General features: G+C 50.1%; 2 protein-coding genes across 6 annotated transcripts in view; both read right to left on the bottom strand.

The window, feature by feature from the left end:
- Window positions 1-225: 225 nt before the first annotated feature.
- Window positions 226-12,785, bottom strand: A3galt2 (alpha 1,3-galactosyltransferase 2). Its single transcript, XM_004850898.3, has 5 exons — window positions 10,956-12,785; window positions 4,339-4,422; window positions 4,078-4,167; window positions 3,641-3,778; window positions 226-1,540 (listed from the first exon to the last, which is right to left on the bottom strand). The coding sequence occupies exons 1-5, from the start codon at window positions 10,976-10,978 to the stop codon at window positions 853-855; spliced, it is 1,023 nt and encodes a 340-aa protein (XP_004850955.1). The 5' UTR covers window positions 10,979-12,785; the 3' UTR covers window positions 226-852.
- A 156-nt stretch (window positions 12,786-12,941) lies between these two features.
- Phc2 (polyhomeotic homolog 2) overlaps window positions 12,942-19,250 on the bottom strand; it is a 103,030-nt gene continuing 96,721 nt past the window's right edge. For all 5 annotated transcript variants that reach the window (XM_021263285.1, XM_087215353.1, XM_021263284.2 and 2 more), the window contains 4 exons: window positions 18,739-18,853; window positions 16,990-17,131; window positions 15,862-16,138; window positions 12,942-14,337 (listed from right to left, as the gene is read on the bottom strand). In XM_021263285.1, coding sequence (XP_021118944.1) covers window positions 14,183-14,337; window positions 15,862-16,138; window positions 16,990-17,131; window positions 18,739-18,853 — 689 coding nt within the window. In that variant the 3' untranslated portion in view covers window positions 12,942-14,182. The remainder of the gene's footprint in view (window positions 14,338-15,861; window positions 16,139-16,989; window positions 17,132-18,738; window positions 18,854-19,250) is intronic.

The following is a 19,250-nucleotide window of genomic DNA, read 5'->3' as shown; positions in this document are numbered from 1 at the left end:
CTCAGAGCCTCAGTTTCAGGGAAATTATCTGGGGCTTCCTGGAGGGCCTGAGTACTTCTGGCTTCTACTCAGAGCCTGTGTTTTTCCTGGTGGGAAAATGAGTCTGGAGGGAAGGCATGGATGAAGGAACTTACCTTACAGATATGGTGAGGTGGTCAGACTTTGCCCTACCAGCTTGAGGCCAGGAAATGTCATTTTTGCAGTCACTGACTCTTTACCAAAAAAGGCCATAAGACAATTTTGCAACAATTTATTATAAGATTACTCAAAGGTGGGCACAGGGCACATGCCTGTGAACCTAGCACCTTGGGAGGCTGAGGCAGGAGTACTTGGCAGAATATCCCTGGGTTTGACTTCCAGTACAGAAAAAAAAAAAAATTACTCAATACAGATACCTACCGACTCCCTGTTTATGGGCAGGAGAGGTAGAAAGAGTCCATGACAGGGATGCCTTTCGCGCTTCTCCCTGTGGTTCATGATCCCGCCTCCCCCAGCAGTGGGACTGGCTCTCCACCGCTGACACCACGATGACCCGAGATCAAACATCCCTGTTTGTGCCACAGGCTTCTCACTTAAAAGAGGGGTTGAGGTGAGGCTAAAATATCTGCTCCGGAGGCATTAGCCAAATTCAGTAAGGTCAGAGGTCAAAGGTCTACAGACTGCCTGCCCTAGGTCCTGTTGCTGCTGTGCAGTCGCCTGTGAAAGTGAGAAACAGGCACGCGGCTCCTTTCATCCAACATTTCTCCGCCCTCCAACCTGCCGGTGCAGCTTCTAGAAGGGCGTCCCTGGAACCGTGGCAAAGGTGCAGGGGTTGGTAGCGGCTGGGCGGGGCGGGGTGCCCTCGCGATGGCGCTAGGTGCGCACCTGTGCGTACTCCTTGGGCGCCCAGAGCAGGCGCGGATGGTGGATCTCTGCCCGCCTACCGACATCCAGGCTCCAGCAGAACTCGGGCGACAGCACCTTGGCGGGCTTGTGCAGCCAGAAGAACTTGTTGAGGTGGCTCTCGTCGTGCCAGCGCGCCTCGAGGCCCCGCGCGCGGTCCAGCAGAAGGCCGCGCGCGCAGTGCGCCGTCAGCCGGCGCAGCGCCGCCACGCTGCCCCCGAACACGGCCGCGTGGTAGTAGAAGTCGCCCTCGCCCGGCGCCAGCGAAGCGGCCGAGCGCGCGTCGCGCTCGAAGGGCAGCAGCCACCGCGGCCAGTGGTAGTGCCAGGCGTGCAGCTGCGCCACTGACTCGGCCAGCACCTCCGGCCCGTAGGCGCCAGTGAAGTGCTGATCTACGTCCATGCAGAGCACGAACTGCGCCTCGCGGCCCAGTCGCCCATCTAGCGCCTCTTGCAGCGTGCGCATGCGGCCCATGGACACGTCCTGCCAACGCCGCTCGCGCGCCACGAACTCCACGCGCAGCTGGCGGCCGGGGCCCATCGCCACGCGGGGCACGGCGGCGGGCTGCTCGGTGAACACGTAGTAGACCACACGCTGGCCCACCATGAAGTGCTGCTCGGCCGACTCCAGGAAGCGCGCCAAATACTTCTCCAGGTACCTGCCGGGTGGGTGGGCACCGCCAAAGTCATCCTGGTTGGCCATCCTGCCTCACCCGACCCGCATTGGAGTCCTGCCCACACCTGCATGGAAGTTCTGAAACCTCAGACGGACCTGGAACTTTTCACCATGATGTGCTTGCAACATGTTTGCCACTTTTGCCCTGAAGAGAGGGTCCGCTGTGTACTTTACCTTGGAGTGGGCTTTCCTTTGACTGCCCTAATTCATGCAGTACCAATAGAATGTCTCTGCTGGGCCTTGAGGGCTGGCAGCATCTGCCTCTTTCCTACTGTGAGCCTTCATATAAGAGAATGATGTGAGGAGACCCAGGGTAGCTGGGAGAGGCTGGGTAGAGGGAGAGGTGCACCTCGGGTCCTCAGCATTTATCTGCCGCTTGAGACCCTGACATGTTGGAGCAATGAGGAGCCCTTTCTGCTGAGCCCCGTCTGAATTCTTGACACTCAAAATGGTAAGCTACAAGAATAATTAGTCATTTAAAGTGATCGACTTTGAAGTAATTTTCGTAGATAACCAGAGTGCTTGGAATACTGGAAACTATTACTAGAACTTGGGATACTAGTATGTCAGAATGTCTAATATTTTGAACATTTTTCTTGTGGCTCCTTTAAGCCAACATGAATTATCTCATTTAAAGAGCTCTAATAAGATGTGCAATATAATTGGTAAATGGTAGAGCCAGGATTGAACCCAGCTTGGTGTTGGAGTCTGGGGCCTTCACTCTGTTCCTTGTGGAACTGTGGGAAATGGGAATTAGAGATCTTGGAGACCTCAGCATCACAGAGGATTGGAACTCAGGACTTCAGGATCCTGGAATTTTAGTTCCTGGAGACTGAAGACCCTAGGGCTGGTGCAGGAACACTCCTTGGCATCCTTAGTGGAAGTGAGGGGACTGAGGTCCTGGGAAAGACCAAGGTTCAAGTGGCACGGCACCTCTGCCCACCTGTCCATGGGTCAGCCCTTGGTCTTGTGTCCCCTTGCTTCTCAGTTACCCTCCTGGCCTTTTTGCCCTTCTAGAGTCTGGGGGACAAAGTTGAGAAGCCTTGAGCAGTTGTCTCAGGTATCTGGTGACAAAATTCCTTCTCCAGCATTTCAGATATCTTTTTCTTCACTACCTTCCACAGCAGGCTATCCTAGCATTAGGAACACTTCCTTTATTTCCCAGGACTGTACATCTTTGTGCCTTAGGGTCATAGGCCTGACTGCCTACCCAGAAGTCTTCTTTGCATTGCTTCTGAAAGCTTGGCCATTTATCCTGGATCCTCCTCCTATCCACAGTGGGGAGGTCAGTGCACCTGTCATTTCTTCTTTGGCCACCCTTCCCCATACCTGAAACCCCATCCATTGCCTGGGGCCTTCAGTTCCTTACTGACTTTCTCTCTTGCAGTGATTCTGTCCTCCACCCTCCTCAGTCATTTGCTTCTGTGGCCACTCCCTTGTCCTTGTCATCATCAGTGTCCCACCTTCCCAAATGCAGCCTCATTTGTACCACTGTGTGAGCCACCCATTCTTTCAGCTCACTTACTCTGTTCCCACCCATCAGTCCTGCCTCACCAAGTCCTCTAATCCTGCCACTTCTCAGTACCTGCCAACTCCCATCCCTCTTTACCCAGGTCAGATTCACTCTCTCGCAAACTTTTTTTTGTCCTTAGTCCCTCTTCCTCCACCAGAATTCCCAGGCAGAATGTCACCACACCCACTCTGCTTGTGGCTAGGCCGCTGACCTCCAGTAAGCACCTTATTCCCTTTGTTTACCCATTTGCTCTCCCCTTTTTCTCCCTGCTTTCACCTGAGAAACTCCATCATTCCTTACCATAAACCTAGTGGACCAGCCCTAGCCCCTAGGCAGGTTTCTTCTAGGACACAGTCCTGAGCCCCTTGCTGCCTATGCTGGGTGGGCTCTTTGGCACTGATGTCCAGGGATGGGGGAGGAAGATACTCTTGTGTTCACCTTCGGTGTCAGGGACAAGGGGTGCACTTTAGGTTCCTTGCTACGGGGAACAGGACGTCACACATCCCTGCACACATGCATACCCCTCCCAGTCCCCACCTGTATAGCGCCACTGCTTTCCCCAGGCCTTACCTGCCTACAGCAAAGACAGTCAGTCCAATGGTGAGGTTCTGCCGTCTAGCCTCTTGCTGGGCTATGTCTGGGTCAAAGGTGCCATCCCAAATAATGGGAGTCTTCCAAGAGGTACAGGTCAGGACGTCAGGTCGGTCCCTGGCCAGAACAGGGATGGAGAGACAGCTCCATTCACCACCCACTCAGTGCATACTCACTACCACCTCCCTAGTGCTGGGCCTTAGGCACCCACAGGTGCATCAGACCAGTCCCTGCCTCTGAAAGCCCCTATCTCAGAAGCAAGTCAGAGATGTAGAGGACTAGGAAGCATATGACCCAGTGGGGAACTTGGGGTTGGTAGGTGCAGAGACTGTCTCTGTGGGGTAGGGAATGAGGGGAGGGCAGGGACACGGGGCAGAGCTCTGTAGGTTTGTGGAAGGAATGGTATAGCACCTTACCATGGTCGCAGGACTCCTGTGAAGTTGTCTCTCAGCAGGGCCATTGTGGCTGAAGGGCAGACACCCATGGGGATTAGGACTTCTAGCTGCCTGTGAAGTGGGGCCAGCAGTAAGGGGCACACTCAGGAGGGACAGCCCATAAGGACACTTGCCCAGGTTGAGCTAGCCACCCATTCCCTCTCTTGAGGAGACACTTGGAAAGATCCACCTTAACTCTTACCCTGTGGTCCCACCTCAGGTGCTGGGGCAAGGAGGCTGTACCTGAAAGCAGGGAACCAGTACAGGAGCAAGACTAAGAGGCCAAGTGCAGGTACAGTCAGCCGCCAGAAGACTCTCTTCCTCAGCCTGGGAGGAAAGGGAATTGCTAACTCGTTTATGTCTGTATACACACAAACACACATACATACATACATACGTAACATATATACAGGACAAATCATTTACATGCTGTTAGTGCTTCATTTTATTTGTTGTTTTAAAATAATGCATCCTGTTCATATGGTACAGAGATTTAAAGGGATGAAAGAGTATATACAGCAAAGTCTTTGCTGTTCCTCCACATGGAGGCAGCCAGTGTGTCCTCCAGAGTTCCATATAAATGGTAGCAAGTACACTTTTCTTCTTTCTTGGATCTCCCACAGGTGGCAGCACAATGGATATACCATTCTGCACCTGCATTTTTTGCTGTTAGATTATTCCATCTCAGTACTTAACCTCCTCACCCATTTGTCCAGCTGTCTAGTATGCTATGGGTTGGAGGTGGCGTGATTTCCCTAACCAGGGTTTGTCTGATGAGCACTGAGCTTGTCTTTGGACAGAAGTGCTGGAGGGCATGACTTTGGGCAGGTTTGGAGGACAGCAGCATTAGGGGCTGGGGTACATAGTCTAGGTGGGGGTAAGGCTGACCCTGGTCAGGCCAATGGGCCAGAAGAGGCTATAGGGGAGTTTGTGGCTTGGTGGCTGGGAGTGAAGAGACAGGTTGCTGGACTGGCTACGGTCAGAAATTTTGTGTCCATGGTGGCTGCAGTCCAGGCTGGGCCAGAGTTCCTCCCACAGGGTTCAGAGGCCCCATTCCTGGCTTAGCAAAGGTTGGCTATGGGATTTATCTGTAGTAGGTTGTCTTCCAACATGTTGCAGATCTCCTGGAGAGAAGTGAAGGAGTACAGACATTGGGGCCAGATCCCCATGTCTGAATCCCAGCTCTTCCACTTTTGAGCTGTCTGACCTTGGGCAAGGCCTGACCCTCTGCATGTCAGCTTTCTCATCTGTAAGATAGGTGATGAGAGTACTGTCTGCAGAGGGCAGTCATGGACTTTGAGTTAACACAGCGGTAGAGCCAGGCCTTTTACATTGTAATAGCTGGCAAACTTTAGCTGATGATGAAGATGATGATTTTTCTTCCTAACAGATCCTCATCATCCCCTGGCAACCTTCTAGCTCCACTCCCTGTCCTACAGGTCCTTCTGGCTCCCTCTGGTCTCTTTCAAGAAGGCTGCCTGCATCAGATCCTCCTGCCCCTGCCTTTCCTGTTTTTTCACTTCTTTGTTTCTCATAGGACATGTTCAGGAGCAGCTGTGAGAACTACCTTGCAGTTGTGTTTACATCTACCTGGACACAATTTCAGACATCTGCTTAGTTGGCTGTGCCAGAAACCTGCAACCACTGTCAGTCCTCAGCTTGGGTTGAGTTGGCATCCTTGGTCTCTGCCCACCTCCTATTCCTCCCCAAAGCCTCCACAGGGAGCCTGGCTGGCTCATCTATTACCAAGACCATTGCAGCAGAGCTTACCCTATTTCTAGTCAATCCCCAAGCACCCCAAGTCAGCTCAAAAGCTGTCCACTTCCCTTAACAGTGTTTATGTCATATCAGGTAAATCCTTAAAGAAAAAATGCGTTTAGTAGGCAAATATATGGAAAAACATTCATCCTTCCTAGTAACTAGAGACATACAAATTAGAACAAGATGGTAGGTTTTGCCTATAAAATCAGCACTTTAAAAAAATAATGAAAATAACCAAGCTGTTGACATACGGTGAGATAGGCTCACTAGTGAAAGTGTGAATTCTGAGGGTCCTTTGGGAAGCTGAAATTGAAAGCTTTTGATAGTCATCCCCTTTGATTCAGTAACTCCAGCTTCTGGAAATCTATTTGTAGGCAATGACCTTTGGTATGCAAAGTTAGTACATCAGGATATCCATCTGTTTCCGGTCAGTCATGCATTCAGACCAGTGCAGCATACGGCCACTGTACTAGGTCAAGGATTTAGAAGGGAGTGAGACAGACCCTGTCTTCAGGGTGTGGAATTGGAAGATGTGGGTGCAGTGGGAGAAGAGGGTGAGGAAGGGGCGCCGGGACAGACCAGAACAATGAGTGTTGTGAGTAGGACACACACTGGTGTTAAGGAGGTCAAGCTGTAGGGCAGCACCAGAGCCTTGGCATACTGGGAGGAGGTCAGGAAGATTCCTGGAGGAGGTGACCTCTAAGGTAGGACCTGAAGGATTAGAAGATGTGCAGGCAAAAGAGGCAGTGAGGGAGGGGGAAGGGCAGCTTGTAAGAAGGAAAGGCAAGCACAGGTGAGGAGGTGAGAGAAAGCTTGGCAGGCAGGTGGCACTGGAGGGGAGAAGGTAGAGTGCAGATGAGGGTTGTTGGGAGCTGAGGCTGTCGAGGTCAGTGAAAGCCCCCAGTCCATGGGCCATGGGGAGCCCAGGAGAGTTTCCTCCAAGGTGTGCACCGATTTTTATTTGGCGAATAAAAAGTACTGTGCTGAACTGTTGAGCCTGGACATGGTGGGCCGGGAGGGAAGGTGTGGCCGGAGGCAGGAAGGTAAGTTAGAAATCAGGGTGCTCCTGGGGCAGGAAGCAGTGTGTTGGTAGGAACAGTAGGAACATTAGGTGTTAGGCCATGAGGCACTGTAGAGGAGGAGGAATGGGCATGACTTGGCCATTGACTGGAAGGGTAGGGCTGGGAGGGGCAGGAAAGCAGAAGTTGTCTACTTGTCTGTTTGGGGGTAGGGGCTGGAGCCCGGAAGGCAGGCAGGCTTAGGAGAGAGTTCTGGGATTCACCAGAAGGGCACAAGGGACAGGAGCCCAGAGCCCTGGCACAGAGGGCTGAGGGGGAACAGGAGAGAGGCTGAGTGTTAAGTGTGTGAGAAGTACCATGGAGAGGTGAGAGTGTGTGTGTGAAGGTAACTCTCCCAAGAAGAAGACAGGTTGTATGGAGGAAAGAGATAAGGTGATAACTGGAAGGGGACAAGGGGCTGGAAGTGGACACCAGGGAGACCAGCCTGGTGACTGCTCCTTGGGAGACATCTACAGAGAGTGTTGGAAGTCCCAGAGACAGCAGTATCTGAGCCACTCAAGTGTAACTAGAAAAGGCCCCAGCGTCCAGCCAGAGGGACCTGCTGAGTAAACTAGTCACCAAGACTTCACACTCACATGCAAAAATGCTGACTCTGAAGAGAAAGGAAAAAAGCAGGGTAGAAAAGTGATGTACACCACGGTGAGAATTAGCAAGAATAAAAAACATGTGCCAGACAGTGAGAGACAGGAAAAACGAAACTGTGTGATAGGATTCTAGCAGGGATTTTCCTCCTTTATTTTTCTTTCCAGGTGTCTGTAATATATTCATATTGCTGTCTTAATGAAGGAAAAATACAGAAAAAATAATTTACAAGAAAAGTTATCCTGTGGTTTCCTGTTGACCGAAGGATCAATTCCACATCTCTTAGCACTGCCTAAGGAGCCTTCTCAGTCCCTTCCATCTTGAGTGCTCACTCACCCCAGCCCCCTTGCCTGCCCGTAGGCATGGGTACTCTACAGTGGACAGTCCAACCCTGTTCTTGTAGCATTGTTGACAAAGGAATATGAACAACCCCAGTGTTCACCGATAGTGGATTATGGATATCTATAGAGTGGAGGTCAACACGGCCACCACCAAGGATGGTGTAGGTGTAATGTGCACCAGTGTCCAGAAAAGGATGTGAATGGAGAAGGAATAACAGCTCCAGTAGAGACAGCTGTCGCATCTGTGAGGGAAAGGTCCTGTGCCTGTGTGTCCATGCTTTTACACTCTTAAGGCATGTATATCCAGGCCCTGTAAGTGTGTAATCAATCATGAGCCATCTGAGTAATTTAAAATTTTTTGTCAGCTACATTAACATGTTCCTGCCAACTTGAACTGCCAGTGGCACATGCGTGACTGTTTCACAGGCAGCTTGTAGAAATAGATCTAATTGCTTTTACTGGTCTTTTTACGAATAAACGTAAATCAGAGGCACCTGTCAGACATATGAATTATGGCCCCGTCATGAATGTGTTAAAAAAGTGAAAAGGAATAGGTGAGATTAATCTTTTATTTTCCAATACTGGGGATTGAACCCAGGGCCTTCACACCAAGCTATATCCCCAACCCTTTTTAAATTTTAATTTTGAGACAGGGTTTCACTAAATCACTAAATTGCACAAACTAGGCTCAAGCTTGGAATCCTCCTGCCTCAGCTGCTCAGAATGCTGGGATTATGGGTGTACCCCCGCCCCACTTAACAATAGTTTTCTTTAACCTAACAGCCACAGTGGCTCACACCTGTAGCACACCTGTCATCCCAGCCCTTCTGTCATGTTTCATCTTGTACAATGAGTACGTGTTTCTCTGTTAACTCACTGTGTACCTTCCGTTGTAGCAGTCATGCCACACTCCCAGCTCCCCACGTCCAGTCCTCTGGCAGAGCATGCTTGCTCTGCCACCCTCCCTGCTTCTGCTCTTGTCCCCTACAGTCCATCCATATGCCACACCCATCCCCTCTTCAAAGTCTGCTGATGACTTCTCACTGCTCTTAGAGTGGGATCCATGCTTGGTACTCTGCCCACTGCCCACTTCTCTGGTCACATCCCATCCTGCCACTCTTATCCTTGTCTGCTGGCTCTTCCAGCACTGCCCGTTACCTGGAGCTCAGTTCTCTGTACCTCTTCTTTCACCATTTGGCTTCTCTGCTGTTGACTCCAGCCCAGCCCTCAGGTATCATGTGATCGCTAGAGCTGTGTCCACCTTGGTGCCCCATAGATGCCTCAACTCAGTGCCTCTCATGCTGCAGCTTACACCTCCCCTCAAACCCTGTCTCATCTGTGGTCCATGTGACCCTTTCTCCTTCACCCATAGTGGCTTAGTCATCAGTTTCTATTGCTTCTACCTCCTTCCTAGTGCCTGAGGTACCCCTCCTGCCTACTCCCACTGCCGTTTGTGCCTTATTGTTTCTTATCTGGATTCTAGTAACAGCCTCTTAACCTCCCCTCTCGTCTCAGTTTTTCACCCTCCATCATGATGTTACTGAAGCTTGCCATGACTTTGAGTCTCCCCCAGTCTTTGTCCAGATCACTTTTTCCATCCTCTAATCATTCCTCATTCCCAACTCCCTCCTTTATGAATCCTTCTTTGAAGTCTCCCCACCACAGTGTCCCCAAAATGCTCCTCTGAACCTTTGCCAAACCCCTTGCTAGCCCTTGCCAAACTACGAGTTCACTGCCTGTCTGGGCTGTGAGTTTGTTTAATAAGACTTTGCACTCTTGGTGCCAAGTCCCAGAGCCTGCTTCATAACTGGTGGTGCTAATGATCATTTGTTCGGTAAATGAACGAAGCAGTGAATAGAATGTTTTGACTTCATTCTTTCCCAAACTCCCAAACTGTTACTCCTTTGCTTAAAATTCAATTTTCTCCAGGATTTGGACTCATTAATAATCCCGGACGCTTTCTGAGCTGTGCCCTCTGCCTGTCTTGTTGAAATCTGACCACAGACCCTTAGCAGGAGGAGCTGGAATTATCTCCACCTTGTGAGTGAGGAGACTGAGGTGTGGAAAGACTAAGTCACCTGCTCAGTGCCACAGGACTGGTAAATGGTGGGCTGAGCTTTGCGTTTAGGTCTGACTCTACAGTAGGGCCTCTAGTGTGACATTTGGGTGCTTATGGTGTGGCCACAGCCCAACGCTGGGTTCCTAGCTGCTCCTGTTTCTTGCTGGTGTTTCTCTTCCAACAAGCCTTCCCCTTCCTCACTTGGCCTGCAGCCCACTTCAAGTTCCTGGAGGGTAGGCAGTGGCTGTGGTTTTGCTTTCAGAAGCCAGTCTGGACTGGCAGTTAGCAGGACTGGCTGTGGTGCAGGGGTAGAAAAAAGCTATCAGCTTCTTTCTGCCCTTAGTGGCTGTACTTTCTTTGCCAGTGTCCCTCCACCCCCACTAGGGTAGGCAAAGCAGTGCTTTATCTTGGGCATTGGGGCTAAGCCAGGACAGCCAGGCAGAGCTGGCCCTGAGTGGCCCAGGTGAGCTCAGTCAGGTAAGGGAGGGTGCTGGTTCCCAGGCCAGACTGGTCTTCCAGCTCCTTCCACCTGTCCCACATCCAGTCCAGAACTGTTATGCATGGATGCACCTGCCCAGTCCACTCCTCCACATTCCTTGCTCCATTATTTTCAGAGTCCTGTCTGCCAGTTCTACCTGCAGATTGTTTTCAAGCCCTACCCATGCCCTGCTCCCTCTCTGTGCTTTCACAAAAGGGTACAGATCAGCTATTAGTCCTCAAGAAGCAGGTTCCTAGTCTTGGGCAGTCAGTCCTATGGGAACAGAGCTCAGTATGGGGGAGGGGGTGCATGCCCTGGGTCTTCACTCACCCAGCTGTTCACTGGCTACACAACCTACTAGGGTGTGGTGCACTGACCCCACCATCCTTTACATGAGCTACCTGAGTCACCTCTTCCCAGGACCTGTGGCTCAGCTGGTTCTCAGTGGTCTAGCTTTGGTGCTTTCCCCTTGACTGTTCTGGCCACCGACAAGACCCTTCTTGGGACAGCTGTCCTTCCCCTTCTCTCCATCCTCTCCCCCTGGCATTGCCCCCACTCACCTGAGTCCCTCCTTGAGGGCCATAGGGAGAAGCCAGTGGAACAGCCTGCTACAGACTTTCTCTGTTCAGAGCCAGGGAAAAAATGACCTGCTTCCAATGGTTGGTGACTGGAACGAAGCAGCTCTTTCCTGCCCTCTACCTCAGGAACCACACCCACAAAAGCAAGCAGAAGTAGACTGCCCAGTAAGGCACTTGCTGGGGGGTGGGGCCTACTGGAGGCAGATGACCCATCTGGGACCAATCAGCAGAAAGAGATGGATCTGAGTTGGCTCAAAGCTCTAAGCTTTGTATTAACTTCTCTTTCCTTTCCAGTGGTCTTTGAACTCTTCTTCAGTCTTGTTTCTGAAAGTGGCCAGGCTAGGGTATGTCACTCCTACCCAGGGAAACCCCTGTTCTACAAAGAGGCCCAGCTGGAACTGAAGAGCACTGGATGGACATCATGACCTTGGGCAATTCACTCCTCCTCAGTAAAGTGGGGAACATACACTAGGTCAGTGTGAGCTGGATTAAATCAGGGCTTTTTGTGAGACTCACCCTGGGCAAGTTTTTAAAAAATGCAAGTGGTGTCCCAGCAGCCAAGAAGTTAGTTTAGTAGATCATGATTAAGATTTTAAAAGCAGCAAGAAGGAATTATGGCAGTACATGAACTTTTGTGTGTACCCAAGGTTGGGAAATACTGTGAGTCATTATCAAGGGCGTAAGTTCTGTGTAAGGTTAAATAGAAGCACATCTGTATTTAAGAAAGTGCCCTTCAAATATGCAGCCAGTTGGGGCCTGTCACCTAAAGCAGAATAAGAATGTGCATTTACTGTGCAAGTCAGTCCCTTGTACTCACGATATCCTTTTAATAGTTTTGGTTTCCTCCCTCTCCATCATACACTTAGAAATAACACTTGGGGACAGGGGATTTAGCTCAGTGGTTCTGCCACCTACCTCCAAAGCGCAAAGACTTGGGTGGGGCCTATTTCTCATTTTCTCCCATATAAGAAGACTTGGGTCCAGAAAGTGATCCCATATTCCTTAGTGAGAGGGCGAGCACAGGAAGCCTCCCTTGCTTGGGGGTCCCCCCCCCCCCCGCTCACTCAGGCAAGCACCCCCAAGCATCCCTGGGCCCTCCAACTTCTCAGGGGTTCCTTGCCTCCAGGGATAGCGGGCTTTCCAGGCCTTGCTCTCACTGGGGATAGGTCAGCTAGCTTCTCCTCCTCCTGCTGATAGTTACATCTGAACAGGTTCAGAAAGGAGTTACCAAGATCTAGGTACTGGTCCTCAAAAATTATTATGCCTAATTTTTCTTTGGAGGTTCTTGTGCAATACAGGAGGAGCAAGGTATAGTAACCCCCATTCTTAGTTGCCTTAAGTAAAAAACTAGCCAAAGGAGGCAGGTGCCTCCTCTCTATCCTGTGAGGTAGGTACAAGAGAGATTTTGCTGCACACCAGAGGACAGGCTTGTCTTTAGCACACTGCCTGTCTCAGGTACACAGCCCACCCCAGCCACTGCTGGTGGCTCACATCTCATCCAGTCCAGCCAGCTGGATCCCACTCATCTGCACTTCCATGTCCATGCTGTGCCCTTGCCATACTGCATTGGTCTGAGATGCCCTTTCTTCTTTGTGCAAGGTTGAGTGTTACCTCCTCTGTACTAATCCTAAAAAATGCTTGGAAAATCCAGATGTAAAGCTATCCCAAGGGTTCTTCTGGACACTGGGCAGCTCCCCGCAGCGGCATCTGCTGGAGGGTGGCAGAATCTGGGTTCTGGCCCAGGTGTTCCTCAACATGTGTCCCACGTGGGGATGGTGGGGAGGTGCTCTGGACCTTCTCTAATGGACACTGTGAATTGGGGCTGGGATACTTCAAATGATCTGGCCCCGCCAATTGTGATGGACATGCTGTCCAGTTCAGGTGGCCCTCCCATGTCTTTACAGGTGAAAAGTAAGCCACTCAGATAAAAAAAACAGGCATTTCTATAGGAGAAAGGCACAGAAGAGGCAGATTTTACAGATTTATTTTTAAAAAACAAAAGGTTAAAAAAAAAGTCCTTCATTTCCAAACCTGCCTGGGGGTGTAGGTGGGGAATAGAACAAGCTGAGAACAGTGCCCACCCCTTCCTGGGAAGAGTCCGACTCTTCCCCCAGGAGCTGCTAGGACAGGGCAAGTCAGAGGCAGGCCCTCACCCTCCTGCCCTGCCTTCTCCTCAGGAACCGTTAACTGCTGCTAAGAAGTTTTACAAGCAAAGAAATGTGGAAATGGGAAGTCACAGGCTGTCTTCTTCACACATCCTGCCTCCAGCTATTCTCTCCTCTCAGTTCTTGGGGCCCCACCATGGGGCTCCGAGGGTAGGCAGATAGGCCGTCTAGGAGGCTCAGCCCAGCTTGGGCCCTGGGATACATGGCCCAGCCCACCGGCAGCTTCCTTAATGCTGTTTGTGAGACAGCAGGGCAGTCGGGGACATCACAGTGTGGGGAGGAGCTTCAGAGACCTCTTGACGTGTCTGGAGAGGAAATCTAATCCCCACGGAGGCTGCCCTTCTTTTCTATTCCCCATCCTCAGGCCAAGTGGAGTCTAGGACAAAGCACTAAGCGGCCATTTGTTACAAAACACCTGGTGATGCCACAGGGCAGCTCGTGGCCTGTCAGTCCAGGCTCCCACACAGTCACTCAGTCACACACACAGCGTTAAGGCGTCTATGCCAGCAGGCATGGCCAAATTGGGGCCAGCTTCTCTCTCCACCTGCAGAGGGTACAGGGGGAGAAGCCCCCTGTTGCTACCAAAACAGGCTGAGGGGGAGAAGCTGGCAACGGAAGGTTAACCAGGCCTGGAGAAGGAGGTGGGAAGAAGGAAGGCAAGGGCTTTCAAGGCCTCTACCCAGGCCTGCTGGCTGCCCTCGGAAGTAACCCAACTCAAGTTGGGGAGCCCTGACCATAAACCCCCTGGAAAATGGGGGACAGAGAGAGGGGAAGAGAGTGGGGCTAGAGTATTGGGACTTTGGAGGAAGCCAGTGCTATCAATATTTACAAGCATAAAGCCCCATCTTCTACGCCCCCGGCCTCTCTGCCCTCCCAAGAAATGAAAGGCCCCTGAGAGCCATTGAGGTACCCAGACCTCCTCACCAGCTGCGCCCCTAGAGAGGCCCTTCCCTCTGACTGGCCCCATCTCTGGGCCCCTTGGGAATGTCTATCTGGCTGTGCTCAGCTGGGAGCCCCGGGCCAGACCCCGCTGCCCCACCAGCCCTAGGAGTCCTTTAGCATGCTGATGCGTGCGTAGATCTTCAAGGCAGGCCCCAGCTTGATGTTCATGGCGCTCATCAGGTGGTCCTCCTTGAGCAGCAGCAGGGCTTGCCCATCAATCTCCTGGGCACGAAATTCCTCTGCGATCTCCTGGCAGCCTGGGAGTACCACCAAAGACAGCATCAGTTAAAGTGACGGCATTCATTTGTGGCAGCCAGCAATAATGAGGCAGCCTTTTCTCTGAGGTTTATCATTGAGGACGGTACTGCTATTCTTATCCTGCAGCTTCTGAGAGGCTAAGCTAAGTGACTTACTCAAGGAAGCCCTGATAGAGGCCTCCTTACTCATGCCCTCGTTCAGACCTTCACCTCCTCAAACTGCACTGACTCACGTGGCCAATAAGGTGGTATAGAAGTGACAGCAGGTGATTTCTGAGGCTAGATCATAAAGGGTACAGTGGCTTTCACCTTGTTCTTTTAGATTATTTTGGAGTAAGCTGACCATCCTGTCATGAGACCCCTTCTGGCAGCCCTCTGGAGAGGCCCACGTGGAGAGCAACTGAGGCCTCTTACCAAAAGCCAGCCTCGCTTGTCATTGAGGGAGCCACTTACAAGTGGGTCCACCAGCTCCAAACCTTTAGATGACTGTAGTCCTGGCTGACGTCACTGAGACCTTGTATGAATCCCTATGCCATAGGTGCTCATCTGAGGCACTGTAAATTCCTGTCCTATGGACTCTTGAGATAAGTGGTTACTGTTTAAAGCCACTAAACTTTAGAGTAATTTATATCACAACAAAAGATAACTAAAACAGATGTTGGTATATGGAAGAGGGGGTGCTGTCATTAAAAAACTAAATATGTGGGCATGGCCTTGGACCTGGCAGCGGGCTGCAGCTGGATGGATGTTGAGGACTGTCAGTGAACAACTAAGGTGCGTTGACACCATGAGCAAAAGCCTGACCGCCTCCGAGGAAGCTTCTGGGAAGCTTAAAGGAAATTAAGGAAACTGCTATTGAAGACTGAAAGAGATAGGAATTTCAATTTTATCTCATTAAATAGAAAAATCTAGCAATATTGTTGATAACATGCTAACTTAAATGTACACAAGGAACTGAGTGATCTAGCTGAGAAGGTTTTCTGGCAGAATATTGAAGGCATTGCCTAGCTTTTGTTGCTGCTCATAGTAAAAAAGGGAGGAAAAAGAGAAGGTAAAGGAAAAGCTACTTAACACGAGGGAGCCAATATTTGCTGGCTCTGGCTTCTCAGCTTCTCCAGATGACAAACGATGCTGGAATTATGAAATGGTGTCTAGGCCAAGAGCAAACCCAGGGAAAAGTCAATCCTTGGTTTTTATGTATGCCTTGACAGACTGCCTACATTTCCACCTGACTCCTCTCTCAGGCTACCCCAGGAGAGAGACAAGGCTGATTTCATTACCACTGCTGCATTTCACACAGGTCACTTTATAGAACTATAGCTGTGGAATATCACTTAAGAGTATACGTTCTACACTACAGTATAATCTCTTAGAGGCAGGAGCCTCATGGTTAGTTAATCTCTGCACCCTAGTTCCTGAGCCATTAACTGAACTACTTGAGCCTCCCTGGTAGAGGGAGGTGAGGTCTCTCTCCCTCTCATTCCTTGCTATTCCAGGCAGGCATGGAATTTCCAAGGGCCTTACCTGGCAGAGAGCGGATGAATTCATAGACATCTTCTACGTTCCACTTGGTGGGCTCACTTGGTAGGAAGTGGTGTCCCATGCCTACCAGATCCCGCATGTGCATGTCAGGGAGCTCCAGGTCCCGCTGACCTTGTCGCCGGCGGGAGGTGGAAGAGCTGGCTGAGATGGGTGACAAGGGTTCTTCATAGCTTGAGTTATCTGAGCAACGGCTGGAGTCTTCCTGACTGTGCGTCAGCTGCAATGCAGCAGTAACTGAAAGGGGTACAGTGCCTGTTGGCTGGGGGCAGAGAGAAACAGCTTTTTTCAGCATGGGGGAACAAACCATTTCTAGCAGCAGCAATGATTAAAAGTAGGTGTTTCTCTCTTTGCTGCTTGGTACACTACTATATCTTGGAAGTTCCTAGATCAAATAGCATCTTCCGTGCTGTCTCCTTTCTGGCCCTAAACTGTCAGCCCTTTCCAGAACTATTGCATGTACCACACTGGACTACAGTACAATGATCTGATTTTATGCTTTCTTTTAGAGGTGATATTTGAAATAGAAAAATCTAGCAATATTGTTGATAACATGCTAACTTAAATGTACACAAGGAACTGAGTGATCTAGCTGAGATTTTCTGGCAGAATATTGAAGGCACTGCCTAGCTTTTGTTGCTGCTCATAGTAAAAAAGGGAGGAAAAAGAGAAGGTAAAGGAAAAGCTACTTAACACGAGGGAGCCAATATTTGCTGGCTCTGGCTTCTCAGCTTCTCCAGATGACAAACGATGCTGGAATTATGAAATGGTGTCTAGGCCAAGAGCAAACCCAGGGAAAAGTCAATCCTTGGTTTTTATGTATGGGCTCTATGTGAAATTGTGAGGCCCTGTCTCAAAATAAAGTTTAAAAAATAGGGCTGAGGGTGTAGCTCAGAGGTAGAATACTTGTCCAGCACACATGCATCCTTGGGTTCAATCCGTAGTACCAGAAACAATACAAAAATAAACTAAACTAGGCTATGATTTCCTTTAATTATGTTAAAGACTATGTTCTTGGAACTTTAGTGCCTAATAGAGTTGCTGGCATAGAACTGGTGCTAAAAAATATTGGGCACATGTAGGAACAAAGGCAAGGCTCTGCCAGCCTCTCACCTGCTTCTTGGTATCCTTGCTAAGTGTTGGCAGACTGGCCTTGCTAGCCCGGCGGCGGTTGTGGGTTGTGGCCCCTGACTTCTGCAGCTTGCTCCGGTCTGAGTGGAAAAGTCCCACTCGCTTGGTGCACCCCACATTATACCTGTCAAGATACACAGGTAAAATTAGCAGTTGGAGGGCTCCTAAGCCCTAGGCAGAAGAAAAGCAGCCAATTTGTCTGGCAAAATCTGAGTCCATCTATTGGTTCAAATCCTGACTCCTGTATCATTGACTGCTGGCTGTGCAACTTTGGGCAACCACTTAAGCTCTGGGCCTTACCGAGAGTTGCGGAGACACCACTTGACTTCTGAAAAAGGTCTCACAATGACCTGAAATAATGTTGATGACCTGTTTTAACACAAAAACTTGGAGGATGGCTGACACACTCTAAATACTACCTGGTCAGTACTGTCAGCTGTCTTGCTAAAGAATGGACAGGCAAAGCTTGACAAAGGGCCTCTGGCTGCCTGCAACATACAGCCTGATGACAGTGAGGCTGAGGACAATGACTGCCTGGGCATACAGGGAACTGTTGCCTGGACCTAGAAATTTCTTCTCTTTTGGGAGTTCAGGGCTTCAAGATCAGCCACTTCTTCCACTTGGTAAAAAGACCACATAGTGTGGAGTTCCTTGTGACACCCAATGGGTCAATGACTGCTTGGGTTGACTAAGGTGGGGGTGCGGGGCAGAAGACTGCTAACTCCGTGGAGCTGGAACATCTCTTTTTCGGTACTGGGGATTGAACTTGGGTCCTTGCTCTTTCGAGGCAGGCGAAGATGGGATTTTTGCCAACTTGAGCAGAGATGGGCCTTATAGGGAAAACGAAGCTCCCTGGGGGAAATCAGGTAAAAGTTAATAATTCAGCCAAATAGTCACCATGCCTTGCTAACCTGAAACAAACATCTCTGCTCAGCAGAATGTTATACCTTTGTTGTTCCTAAATAAATCTGGGAGTCTGCATCAGTTCAGGACTTTATTTTGGTGGAGTCCCCTGATCCTCCACAAAGATACTCTCTGTCTCCTATGTTTTCATTCATCTATCAGGGTTTGCTGGCCCAAATCTGGCAACATAGGACTTTAGAATCAGATGTTTCTAAATCCCCAGGTCCTATGACTTATTAGCTGTGTCATCTTAGGCACAATTACTCCTTTATGTCTTAGAGTTCCAACCACATAAAGGGGACAATAACAACCACCTTGTAGGGTTATTGTGAAATGAGACAATGCACATTAATTGACATCCAGCACATAGCAGGTTCTCAATAAATGACAGTGATTTTTATTTTGATCACCAGCCTTCTAAGGTGGGTGGAAGCTCACCCGGAGAACACTGTAACTAGTGCTGCAGTTCTAGGCAAAGCTTCTGTTGGAGGGCTTACTTTAAGGAGGTGGCAGTTGCCAAGAGGAGGCAAGGAAAATGGGTGCCAGTGGAACCCAGTAGGCCAGCCCAGCTAATGGGCAGCTTCCTTTCCTCAGACTCTGTGTTCTCTCTGATCCATTCCTAGGGGTTCTGGTTTCACAGACCCAGTACCCTAGGGATGCTAAACTGTATCCAGGCAGTTCAAGGAAAGAGGATGCTGGATAAGCCACACCTACAATTTTCTGGGGGTAGATGATTACTGGAAGGAGAAAGGACGTAAAACTAGGATTCTAAGGTGCAATCTGGAGGCAAGGAAAGGTTAGACATGGCAGCAAGCTGAAGCCACTCACCTCTTTGCACAAGCCATGGAACAGAAGCGCTTGGACCGCTTGAACTTGTAGGCAAAGTCCACCCGGCCACAAAGCTCACACTTGAGTTTGAGGGGAGTACCCTCCTCTTTGGATTCTGAAAAGTATGGAAATGGGTAAGTGTAGAGAAGGATAAATTCCTGTAGGACTTCGAACAGCCCCACTACAAGGTTTCCTGCTCTATCCTGCCTCTTCATGTTCCTACGGATGTGACATGCAGCTTGGAAAATGCCAAAACATTTTCACCACCTTTTTTTTTTGGTACCAGGGATCGAACTTGGGACCTTGCACTTGCAAGGCAGGTAGCGGATCCACTAAGCTAAATCCCCAGCCCATTTTCACCACTTTTGAAAAGGCTCTGTCTCTCCACTGGGAAGTTCCTAAAGGCGTCTTTTTGATAACCCTTGTAAATGTGATACTTTTTTTTTTTTTTGGTACCGGGGATTGAACTCATGACCTTGCACTTCCAAGGCAGGCAGTGGAATGACTGAGCT

The sequence above is a fragment of the Heterocephalus glaber genome, unplaced genomic scaffold, assembly GCF_053883595.1.
Source record: "Heterocephalus glaber isolate CG9 unplaced genomic scaffold, H.glaber_assembly_v1.0 deba00001452, whole genome shotgun sequence".
Lineage (NCBI taxonomy): Eukaryota > Metazoa > Chordata > Mammalia > Rodentia > Bathyergidae > Heterocephalus > Heterocephalus glaber.
The sequence above is the reverse complement of the archived record's forward strand: the minus strand, read 5'-3'. Positions and strand labels throughout refer to the sequence as shown.

What these genes read in the sequence shown, in the direction of transcription:
- A3galt2 (XM_004850898.3), bottom strand. Translation starts at nt 10,978, where the DNA reads ATGGCCCTCAAGGAGGGACTCAG. An exon ending in TACTGGTTCCCTGCTTTCAG is followed by an intron (nt 4,168 to 4,338) that starts GTACAGCCTCCT and finishes CCCACTTCACAG; the next exon opens with GCAGCTAGAAGTCCTAATCC. An exon ending in ACAGGAGTCCTGCGACCATG is followed by an intron (nt 3,779 to 4,077) that starts GTAAGGTGCTAT and finishes TGTTCTGGCCAG; the next exon opens with GGACCGACCTGACGTCCTGA.